Source organism: Pristiophorus japonicus, chromosome 20 (genome assembly GCF_044704955.1).
Source record: "Pristiophorus japonicus isolate sPriJap1 chromosome 20, sPriJap1.hap1, whole genome shotgun sequence".
NCBI classification, from domain to species: Eukaryota; Metazoa; Chordata; class Chondrichthyes; family Pristiophoridae; genus Pristiophorus; species Pristiophorus japonicus.
This window is the reverse complement of record NC_091996.1, coordinates 43,551,928-43,564,294: the sequence shown is the minus strand read 5'-3', so window position 1 is coordinate 43,564,294 and position 12,367 is coordinate 43,551,928. Positions and strand designations below refer to the sequence as shown.

At 42.4% G+C, this 12,367-nt stretch overlaps 1 protein-coding gene across 1 annotated transcript in view; it reads right to left on the bottom strand.

Annotated features, from left to right (window-relative positions):
* LOC139232507 (probable voltage-dependent N-type calcium channel subunit alpha-1B) overlaps nt 1–12,367 on the bottom strand; it is a 958,198-nt gene that overhangs the window by 50,142 nt on the left and 895,689 nt on the right. The window contains exon 40 of the mRNA XM_070862825.1: nt 1,154–1,250. Within this exon, the coding sequence (XP_070718926.1) occupies nt 1,154–1,250 (97 nt within the window). The remainder of the gene's footprint in view (nt 1–1,153; nt 1,251–12,367) is intronic.

Below are 12,367 nucleotides of genomic sequence, written 5' to 3'. Positions count from 1 at the left end.
CAAAGTTAAGGGAACAATATCTCATTAATTCTGTCTTCTTTAGTATTTATTTTAGGAAGCTCTGGAATGCAGCACTGCCCTCGACTATTGGAGCCCATAAACAACATATCTGTTAGAGAGAGGGGATGTTGGCCACTGTTGTAAGGCTCGTGGTACAAACATGTTTCTGTTATTTGAGCTATTTTCTGTTGCAGCATGATGCTGAGCATTAGCACTTCAAAAAAAGATGCAGTGTAATTAGATTGCCTCCATTAAAGAGCTATCAACTTAAAGGGGTAAGGAGGTTCAACGACAGTACTTGGAATAAAAAAGCACTCCCCTTTTAAATAAGCATTTTCTATTAGAATTTGTTTATAGATTAGGGCTTAAGAGTCAATAGAATTTTTTAAAAAACCAATGGAGGTACCGTAGAAAGTAATTGAATCCTTTGTAACAATATCACTCTCATTTAACTCTAAACAAACTCTTCAAGCTGATAGAACACAGATGGGCCTAGGCATTATGGATGATGTGACGTTTGAGAACAGAATGGAACAGTGCGAACAACGGTTACATAAATATAACAGCACTCACAGTAAAACACAGATTCGGATTTGACACACAAGGTTGGTTTGTGTATATTTGATTTATATGCTACCTTGTAGGCGACTCTTGCAGGACATTTCTTTCCCAGGCCTAAAGGTGGACACATGTGTCTCAGCATCTCATACATGTCATTGTAAGTGATGCGCCCACTTTGGAAAAGAAGTGAGGCAAAAGCAAAAAAAAAACAGAACAAAAAGGGAACAAAAACAGAAAGGAAAAAAAAACAGAAATCCAGGTTAATTAGATTCCAAAATGGAGGTGCAAGATTTTCCAGTGCAAACACAGGTTTTGCACAGGAATGTGTCTTCTTGCAATGAAATCTAGGCTCCCTAATCCCTGTTTCAATAAAGAATGATTGACAGTTTAGTAAATGGTAAAAGGATGCATAAATGATGGCTTCCTTTAGTAGAAGATGCTTCAAGTCAGCATGCCAAGAAATTTCTAGCAAACTCATAAAAGCTAAATATTGGCGTGAATGGAACAAGGTGATGGTCAGGTCAATCATTCCTATTCAGATGCAGACAGTTAGGGCTTTTTGGATACTCTGCTTATCAATTTAATTCCAAACCTTATAGGCCAACCTATGTGGGCAGTTCTTTCCTAAGCCAAGAGGTGGTGAGATAATACGCAACAAATTGTACATATCCTTATAATGAATCCGGTAACTGGAAAAAGAATTTCACAAGTTAGAAAACGAGCACTACAAATGAATTTATGAAACAAGGCTTCATATCAGTGAATTGATTGATTCACGCAAACCAAAAAAGGAATACACAGTCCATGCAGAAATAATTGATTTCTGAGCAGAAAACAAAGAAAATGAAAAATACTTCTAAGTGGGACACATACAGAATAAATGTAAATGCTCATTAAACAAAATCGGTTTCCTCATCAGGCTGCATTTGCACAGGTGAGCATATTTTCTTTTAGAATTTACTGAAGTCATAACCTGAGCACGTCAAATGTTCCCATTGGTGCTTCATGGTTGAATTTTTAATTTAATGTTTGCACAAATATGCAGTAGAAGTTCCAGTTTTTAATTTTTTTGAAAACAAAATGTTTGTACTACTGGATGGCTTGCTGCAACAGATCTGTGGGATTTATAAATGTTTCTGAGAAGGGCTGTAAATAGCAAAGTCTCTTTAAATGTCTCGTTTGCAAGATTTCAGCACGTTTGACTTGGGCATCAAAGAAATTGGAACTGAAGCATTTATCTGGACATTTCACTCACTGGTAATATTTTTCAAGTACAAAAGGAAGAATACTTTGTGAGCTAATCATTGATTGAAAACCCCAGACAGTTCATGAGAAAAACTATACTTACATTTGATCCTCAGGGAAATAATGAGAGGAGTGACAATCACCAACACCACATTCACAATGAAAATGTAACTATATTATATGAGCAATCCACACAGCTTTGATTTTAAACATTTCAAAACCAAACCAAAAAGAGTACATTATGATTACAATTGAGCGTCATAGCACTGTAAAATATTGGCCCATGGGTTACAAGGAATGATCAATAGTTAGGTAATAATGAATGAGAAAATAGGGTAAAACTGCCAGAAATATCCAGTTAGAATCCATTAATCCTGTTTGATTTCAGTTAGCTTTTGAAGGAACACTCCTTCATTTTCAATTGCTGTATTTTCAAATTTCAATTAACAGGACTTATTATTATTGAGTAAGTCCTTCACATATATTACTATCTGCTTTAAAAAAATATATATATACAGCAAATATAGATTGCAGCTGCAGAAGTTCCACCATTTTGTTTGCCTTGCCCAAATTACCTGCAAGAGAAAGACAGTTAGGAAATCAGCTTGTCCACCTCCAATATGAATATTTATTCCTTTATGGGTGTACTCACACAAGTTAAATTTTTTGTTTCACGAGTACTCTTTAAAATCACAAGATCCAGAAAAAAAACTGCTTTTGTTTTGCCAGTAACATTTTATTTATAAAGTAACTGGCAGCCATTTTGACGCCTGTGTGGTCAAAATTTTTAAAATTCCAAATCAGAATTTGATAAGAGCAGAGATAAGTTAAGTTAAGTATCTTCATGTGACGCTTCAGTGCTGTTTGGTAGTGATGGTTTCACCAATGGGTGCACAGGATACCTTTATATCCCAGGCAAATACTAACAGAGAACAACAGCAAGAGTCATCCCTCTGCCTGGACTACTGGCTCGGAAGCATAGTATTGGGACACTGATGATGCAGCATGACTGCCACATACAGGATCAGGATTAGAAGATGGCATGGACTCAACTCACCATCTATAATCCTTTTGCAATCAAAGGCAGGACTTGAAAATATAATTCTTGTCTGTGTGCATCATTCTTATCTTTAGATGCAATGACACAAAGTGCATTAGAGTCTCACAAGCAGTCACTGGCTTAGTGTACAGAGGTATTGCACCAAGCTATACAGACTGAGGTGCCAAAATGTCCCCTTTTTTGCACCTCGTTAGTGCCACTGGTAGGTGCCTATGGGGCTCAATTGCCTTTTCACCCTGAGGCGGGCAGCAGTGGCACCTGGGGCTAAATTGACTCCGAGATGTTGAGGGCAATTTGGGGTTTGCTCCGCGCCCCGCGATTTGCACCCCACGACATTGTGCCGATCCCTTTGCGCCCCACAGGGACACAAAGCTGGTGCAGGGCGCTGACATCCGCCCGGGGAGAAACATAGAAATTAGGTGCAGGAGTAGGCCATTCGGCCCGTCGAGCCCGCACCGCCATTCAATAAGATCATGACTGATCATTCAACCTCAGTACCCCTTTCCTGCTTTCACTCCATAACCCTTAATGCCTTTGGCCGTAAGGGCCATATCTAACATCCTTTTGAATACATCTAATGAACTGGCCTCAACAACTTTCTGCGGTAGAGAATGCCACAGGTTAACAACCCTCTGAATAAAGAAGTTTTTCCTCATCTTGGTCCTAAATGGCTTACCCCTTATTCTTAGACTGTGACCCCTGGTTCTGGAACTCCCCAGCAACAGGAACATTCTTCCTGCCTCTAAGCTGTCCAATCCCGTCAGAATTTTGGAAGTTTCTATGAGATCCCCTCTCATTCTTCTAAACTTCAGTGGATACAAGCCCAGTTGGTCCAGTCTCTCCACATATATCAGTCCTGCCATCCCGGGAATTGATCTGGTGAACCTTTGCTGTACTCACTCAATAGCAAGAACGTCCTTCCTCAGATTAGGAGACCAAAACAGAACACAATATTCCAGGTGTGGCCTCACCAAGGCTCTGTACAATTGCAGTAAGACCTCCCTGCTCCTATACTCAAATCCTCTAGCTATGAAGGCCAACATGCCATTTGCCTCCTTCACCACCTGCTATACCTGCTTGCCAAACTTCAATGACTGATGTACCATGACACCCAGGTCTCGTTGCACCTCCCCTTTTCCTAATCTGTCACCATTCAGATAATATTCTGTCTTCCAGATTTTGCCACCAAAGTGGATAACCTCACATTTATCCACATTATACTTCATCTGCCATGCATTTGCCCACTCACCTAACCTATCCAAGTCACCCTGCAGCCTCTAAGCATCCTCCTCACAGCTCACACCGTCACCCAGCTTAGTGTCATCTGCAAACTTGGAGATATTACATTCAATTCCTTCATCTAAATCATTAATGTATATTGTAAAGAGCTGGGGTCACAGCACTGAACCCTGCGGCACCCCACTGGTCACTGCCTGCCTTTCTGAAAAGGACCCGTTTATTCCGACTCTTTGCTTCCTGTCTGCCAAACAGTTCTCTATCCACATCAGTACAATACCCCCAGTACCATGTGCTTTAATTTTGCACACAAATCTCTTGTGTGGGACCTTGTCAAAAAACTTTTGAAAGTCCAAATGCACCACATACACTGGTTCTCCCTTGTCCACTCTACTCGTTACATCCTCAAAAAATTAGAGGAAATTTTTTCCCTTTCATAAATCCATGCTGACTTGGATTGATCCTGTCACTGCTTTCCAAATGTGCTGCTATTTCATCTTTAATAATTGATTCCAACATTTTCCCCACCAGCGATGTCAGGCTAACTGGTCGATAATTCCCTGTTTTCGCTCTCCCTCCTTTTTTAAAAAGTGCTGTTACATTAGCTACCCTCCAATCCATAGGAACTGATCCAGAGTCAGTAGAATGTTGGAAAATGATCACCAATTCATCCACTATTTCTAGGGCCACATCCTTAAGTACTCTGGGATGTAGCCTATCAGGCCCTGGGGATTTATCGGCCTTCAATCCATCAATTTCCCGAACACAATTTCCTGACGAATAAGGATTTCTTTCAGTTCCTCCTTTTCGCTAGACCCTTGAACCCCTAGTATTTCCGGAAGGTTATTTGTGTCTTCCTTAGTAAAGACAGATCCAAAGTATTTGTTCAATTGGTCTGCCATTTCTTTGTTCCCCATTATAAATTCACCTGATTTTAACTGCAAAGGACCTACTTAGGTCTTCACTAATCTTTTTCTCTTCACATATCTATAGAAGCTTTTGCAGTCAGTTTTTATGTTCCCTGCAAGCTTCCTCTCATACTCTATTTTCCCCCTCCTAATTAAACCCTTTGTCCTCCTCTGCTGAATTCTAAATTTCTCCCAGTCCTCAGGTTTGCTGCTTTTTCTGGCCAATTTATATGCATCTTCCTTGGATTTAACACTATCGCTAATTTCCCTAGTTAGCCACAGTTGAGCTACCTTCCCCATTTTATTTTTACTCCAGACAGGGATGGACAATTGTTGAAGTTCATCCTTGTAATCTATAAATGTCTGCCATTGCCTATCCACTATCAACCCTTTAAGTATTATTTGCCAGTCTATCATAGCCAATTCACGTCTCATACTATCAAAGTTACCTTTCCTTAAGTTCAGGACCCTAGTCTCTGAATTAACACTGTCACTCTCCATCTTAATAAAGAATTCTACCATGTTATGGTCACTCTTCCCCAGGGAGCCTCACACAACAAGATTGCTAATTAGTCCTCTCTCATTACACAATACCCAGTCTAGGATGGCCAGCTCCCTAGTTGGTTCCTCGACATATTGGTCTAGAAAGCCATCCCTAATACACTCCAGGATATCCTCCTCCACCGCATTGCTACCAGCTAGGTTAGCCCAATCTATATGTAGATTAAAGTCGCCCATGATAACTGCTGTACCTTTATTGCACGCATCCCAAATTTCCTGTTTGATGCCATCCCCAACCTCACTACTACTGTTTGGTAGTCTGTACACAACTCCCACTAGCGTTTTCTGCCCTTTGGTATTCCACACCTCTATCCATACAGATTCCACATCATCCAAGCTAATGTCCTTTCTTACTATTGCGTTAATTTCCTCTTTAACCAGCAACGCCACCCCACCTCCTTTTCTGTCTATCCCTCCTGAATGTTGAATACCTCTGGATGTTGAGTTCCCAGCCTTGGTCACCCTGGATGTTTCCGTAATCCCAATTATATCATAATTGTTAATAGCTGCCTGCGCAGTTAATTCATCCACTTTATTACGAATACTCCTGGCATTGAGGCACAGAGCTTTCAGACTTGTCTTTTTAACACTCTTTGTCCCTTTAGAATTTTGCTGTAATGTGGCCCTTTTTGATTTTTGCCTTGGGTTTCTCTGCCCTCCACTTTTACTATTCTCCTTTCTATCTTTTGCTTCTGCCCCTATTTTATTTCCTTCTGTCTCCCTGCATAGGTTCCCATCCCCCTGCCATAGTAGTTTAACCCTTCCCCAACAGCACTAGCAAACACTCCCCCTAGGACATTAGTTCCCGTCATGCCCAGGTGCGGACCGTCCGGTTTGTACTTGTCTTACCTCCCCCAGACCCGGTTCCAATGTCCCAGGAATTTGAATCCCTCCGTCTTGCACCACTCCTCAAGCCACATATTCATCTTAGCTATCCGGCAATTCGTATTCTGATTAGCACGTGGCACTGGTAGAAATCCTGAGATTACTACCTTTGAGGTCCTACTTTTTAATTTAACTCCTAGCTCCCTAAATTCAGCTTGTAGGACCTCATCCTGCTTTTCACCGATAATGTTTGCACCTATATGCACCACAACAACTGGCTGTTCACCCTCCCGCTCCAGAATGCCCTGCAGCCGCTCTGAGACATCCTTGACCCTTGCACCAGGGAGGCAACATACCATCCTGGAGTCTCGGTTGCGACCGCAGAAACCCCTATCTATCCCCCTTAAAATAGAATCCCCCACCACTATAGCTCTCCCACTCTTTTTCCTGCCCTCCTCTGCAGCAGAGCCACGCATGGTGCCATGAACTTGGCTGCTGCTGCCTTCCCCTTGTGAGCCATCTCCCCCAACAATATCCAAAGCGGTATATCTGTTTTGGAGGGAGATGACCGCAGGGGACTCCTGCACTGCCTTCCTACTCCTGCTCTGCCTGGTGGTCACCCATCCCCTATCTTCCTTTGTAACCTTTACCTGCGGTGTGACCAACTCACTGAACGTGCTATCCACGACATCCTCAGAATCGCGCATGCTCCAGAGTGAATCCATCCGCAGCTCCAGTGCCGTCATGCGGTCTAACAGGAGCTGCAACTGGATACACTTCCTGCACACATAGAGGAGGCCGTTTGCGTCTCAGGCGCTTTTTTTTTTTTGTCGGCCGACTATTCCATCGATCCAGCAATGGCAGGTAACCCTTGTCTCGACCAGGCCGCCACTATGCAACCCGGCAGTCCTCTTTGCCTGCTGGGCTGCCGGCCCGGTCGAGATTGTTCCAGCTGGCCCAGTGGCGGCCACCAAAGGGCCTGGCAGAGTCCGCAACGGCCTCCCCTTTAGAGGAAGGGAAAGGGCATTGTGGCATGTTAGCACTTTGCAGCGCAGCCGCGTATCGCTGATCTGTTCTGTCCGGCGCTGACCTCAACTCCGCTCTGATGTCTCGGGAGCGCCTGAGACAGCGCTCCGCCTCGTTTGAGAGGCACAAAGGGCAATTCCAAGCCGGGGGATGGGACTTCGCCCCGGGTGTTAGCTGACCCGGAAGATTACAGCCTCCGGATGGGCCACTGGGCAATTTTGACCCGAGACTCTAATCCTGCACAAGGCAAACTGATCTCAGTCAGGGCTAACACTGGATTGGCTAAATATTAGACTCAGCATTCATGTGCAGGGCACTGGGAGGGAGGGAGGGTTGGGAGGCGAACGGGGGATATATCAGCCAGGTAACAGGGAGCACTGCTAGAAAGCGCACGTGTGGGAATTTGGTGGGAATACAATCAGACTCGGGTGTAATGCCTTCTATGGGTGAATAGCTTGCCAATGCTCACAGTTAAGGCTGACTTATGAAGAATGGTCAGCTGTGTGAGGTTCCAGAGGACCACAGGTGCTCTTGAAAGCAGAGTCCGGTAAAAAGAAAAGGCAGAAAATTGGCAAACACTAATAATAATAATTGAAAAAATCAGAAGCAATGGTCCCACGTGTATTCTAGGCAATGCTGCTACCTAGTTCCCCTGCTACCAAACTTTGAACTGACAAGTTTCTGCACAACTGCAATGTGGACCAAGTGCACTCAATAAAGGGAAGTTTAAATATTCAAAGTACAAAACACAGAACAAGTCAGCGAAACATTTGCTCTGCATATGGACATCGGTTGCATTCATGTTTATTTTTGGTGCGAGATAAAAATCCAATGAGGGCCACCAGACCAAAATTACATCTTTAATCTCAGTCTCGATGTAAGGTTATTAAACTGACCTAGGACGTGCATGCTAAATCTACCAATCAACTAAACAAAAATCACATTGCTCTGACATCTCATATCTTCAAACCTGAGCTGGATTTTTGTTGCATATTCTGCACCTATTTATTTTCTGTCTTTGTTTTTATATCTAGTTATTCCCGTGCTCTTCACTTTGGGGTCTGAAATAAACAACGATGGGATCACGAGCTTTAAATCGGGGAGTACCAGGTGTGAAGATGAACACACATTAGACATTATGGATTTTAGCCCACTCTTCAACCATTCAGATTCTAATAACTATAATTGAACAGCCATAACCTAGATTAATTCCAACCTGGGGACTTTCAGTCTTAGTCTACCCTTGGGCTTTAGTTAAGTACGTTCATATGTCAAAGATGAAAGTGCTAAAATACAATCAGGAGGCAACAGTCTAAGGTGTTGTCACCAAAAGTGTAATCCTTCCGGCCCGCTGATCTCTTCTACTTAAGACCATTAGCCTGTAAAATACAGTGTACTTCAGGCAATCACATTTTAATCCCTTATCCTAGACAATTGCATCCCATTCCCCTCTAAACAGCAGTAGTGCAGTATAAATATTGGCAGAATGCAAGAATATTTAGTTAATTAAGTCACAGAATTCTCAGCCACTTGTATCACCGGGGAGCCAATATTTTACCATTTCTAGCCAGAAAACAGCAGCCAATATTTACTTTATTGGAGCTCCAGTCTGCCATCACTTATCAGTACTCCAGCTATACAGTTAGTTTTCTCAGTAACATGAGGGCTATAATCTTTTTGCAACATCAGAGGCCAACAGGCACTTCACCAACACCAGACAAAGGGCAACAGTGTGACTCGCCCAATCGAAGTCGCTTGTCATCAGGAAATGTGCGGGGTATAACTGCGCTCCCATGTCACTTCCTGAAAGAGCGGGAGTCCGGGAGACCACAGCAGTCTCAAGGGAGCCCCGTGGCAGTGAAAGGAACCCAGAGAACATTCACAATGTCAGGTCAGAACTGGCGGCGGATCTGGAGGAAATTGAACTAAGTATTTAATTTAATGTACACACTTTTAAAAAACTCAACTATAAGTAAATCGTTAAATAAATAGTCAGATTGATTAATAACTATTGCAAAACTTAGCTTAAGAGAGGCAGTGACAGTGAAAATCTGAAAAAGTGAGGTCACCAAGGGCACGAGGGAAGAGCTCTGAGACTGAGTAAATCCGTGAGTCAACAGTCGCTCATTTAGTTATTGTTTTTAAACAAAAGCTGTCTACCTAATTTTAATGTGACTATAATTAAATCATTAAATAAATAAACTCACTGAGAGCAGCAGTGACAGAGCAGTGGGATTTAAAAACATGAAGGAGGGACGTCACAGGACAGCAGGAAGGTAATCGGTTGATGAGCGTTACAGCTTTGTTTGCTCTCCAAGTTCGGGTAGTGGGATAAATTCACAGCAAGGAAAATAATAACTGTTATTTCTTTACAAAAATACTAACTTAAACTTGTTTGATAACTTAAACTAGATTAACTTCATATAAAGAGCAGGAGAATTGGCTGAGAGGAGCGGATATAAAGAGCAAGACACAGCGGACCGGAGTTAAGGCTGACATATGAAGAATGGTCAGCTGTGTGAGGTTCCAGAGGACCACAGGTGCTCTTGAAAGCAGAGTCCGGTAAAAAGAAAAGGCAGAAAATTGGCAAACACTAATAATAATAATTGAAAAAATCAGAAGCAATTTTCCCACGTGTATTCTAGGCAATGCTGCTACCTAGTTCCCCTGCTACCAAACTTTGAACTGACAAGTTTCTGCACAACTGCAATGTGGACCAAGTGCACTCAATAAAGGGAAGTTTAAATATTCAAAGTACAAAACACAGAACAAATCAGCAAAACATTTGCTCTGCATATGGACATCGGTTGCATTCATGTTTATTTTTGGTGCGAGATAAAAATCCAATGAGGGCCACCAGACCAAAATTACATCTTTAATCTCAGTCTCGATGTAAGGTTATTAAACTGACCTAGGACGTGCATGCTAAATCTACCAATCAACTAAACAAAAATCACATTGCTCTGACATCTCATATCTTCAAACCTGAGCTGGATTTTTGTTCCATATTCTGCACCTATTTATTTTCTGTCTTTGTTTTTATATCTAGTTATTCCCGTGCTCTTCGCTTTGGGGTCTGAAATAAACAACGATGGGATCACGAGCTTTAAATCGGGGAGTACCAGGTGTGAAAATGAACACACATTAGACATTATGGATTTTAGCCCACTCTTCAACCATTCAGATTCTAATAACTATAATTGAACAGCCATAACCTAGATTAATTCCAACCTGGGGACTTTCAGTCTTAGTATACCCTTGGGCTTCAGTTAAGTACGTTCATATGTCAAAGATGAAAGTGCTAAAATACAATCAAGAGGCAACAGTCTAAGGTGTTGTCACCAAAAGTGTAATCCTTCCGGCCCGTTGATCTCTTCTACTTAAGACCATTAGCCTGTAAAATACAGTGTACTTCAGGCAATCACATTTTAATCCCTTATCCTAGACAATTGCATCCCATTCCCCTCTAAACAGCAGTAGTGCAGTATAAATATTGGCAGAATGCAAGAATGTTTAGTTAATTAAGTCACAGAATTCTCAGCCACTTGTATCACCGGGGAGCCAATATTTTACCATTTCTAGCCAGAAAACAGCAACCAATATTTGCTTTATTGGAGCTCTAGTCTGCCATCGCTTATCAGTACTCCAGCTATACGGTTAGTTTTCTCAGTAACATGAGGGCTGTAATCATTTTGCAATATCAGAGGCCAACAGTCACTTCACCAACACCAGACAAAGGTCAACAGTGTGACTTGCCCAATCGAAGTCGCACGTCATCAGGAAATGTGCGGGGTATGATTGCGCTCCCATGTCACTTCCTGAAAGAGTGGGAGTCCGGGAGACCACAGAGGTCTCAAAAGGAGCCCCGCGGCAGTGAAAGGAACCCAGAGAACATTCACAATGTCAGGTCAGAACTGGCGGCGGATCTGGAGGAAATTGAGCTAAGTATTTCATTTAATATATACACTTTTAAAAAAGTCAACTATAAGTAAATCGTTAAATAAACAGTCAGATTGATTAATAACTACTGCAAAACTTAGCTTAAGAGAGGCAGTGACAGGGAAAATCTGAAAAAATGAGGTCACCGAGGGCTCGAGGGAGGAGCTCTGAGACTGAGTAAATCCGTGAGTCAACAGTCGCTCATTTAGTTATTGTTTTTAAACAAAAGCTGTCCACCTAATTTTAATGTGACTGTAATTAAATAAATAAACTCACTGCAAGCAGCAGTGGCAGAGCAGTGGGATTTAAAACATGAAGGAGGGACGTCACAGGACAGCAGGCAGATAATTGGTTGATGAGCGTTACAGCTTTGTTTGCTCTCCAAGTCAGGGTAGTGGGTTCCAGTAAATCCAGTTGTCGTGGTCCATGACGGAACAAATTACTTAGGCAAGAGCAGGGAGGAGGTCCTGCTGAGGGACCATCAAGCGTTAGGAGCTAAATTAAAAAGCAGGACCTCAAGAGTAATAATCTCTGGATTATTGCCCGAGCCATGTGAAAATTGACAGGGACAGACAGATCAGGAGCATTAACATGTGGCTAAAGGGCTGGTGTGGGAAGGAGGGGTTCCTTTTCATGGGACACTTGCACCATAACTGCGACAGGAAGGAGCTGTACCGATGGGATGGGCTTCACCTGAACCGGGATGGGACCCGTGACCTCGAGGAAAAGGTAACTAGGGAGGTGGCAAAGCTTTAAACTAGTAATATGGGGGAGGGATCTACAAGAAATGAAACCAGCCTAAATATAAACGGAACAGGAAAGGAGAGCATTGAAAAGAGCAATGTGAGGGAGGACATTGATGGCCAGGGAATAAATAGAGTTATGGAACAGGTGTTTAAAAAGATGGTTAAAAATAGAGAGAGGGGAAATTCTATTAAAATGAGTAAATCTGTCTGTACAGCAATGCACACAGTGTCCATAATAAAAGAGGGAAGCTGGAGGCAAT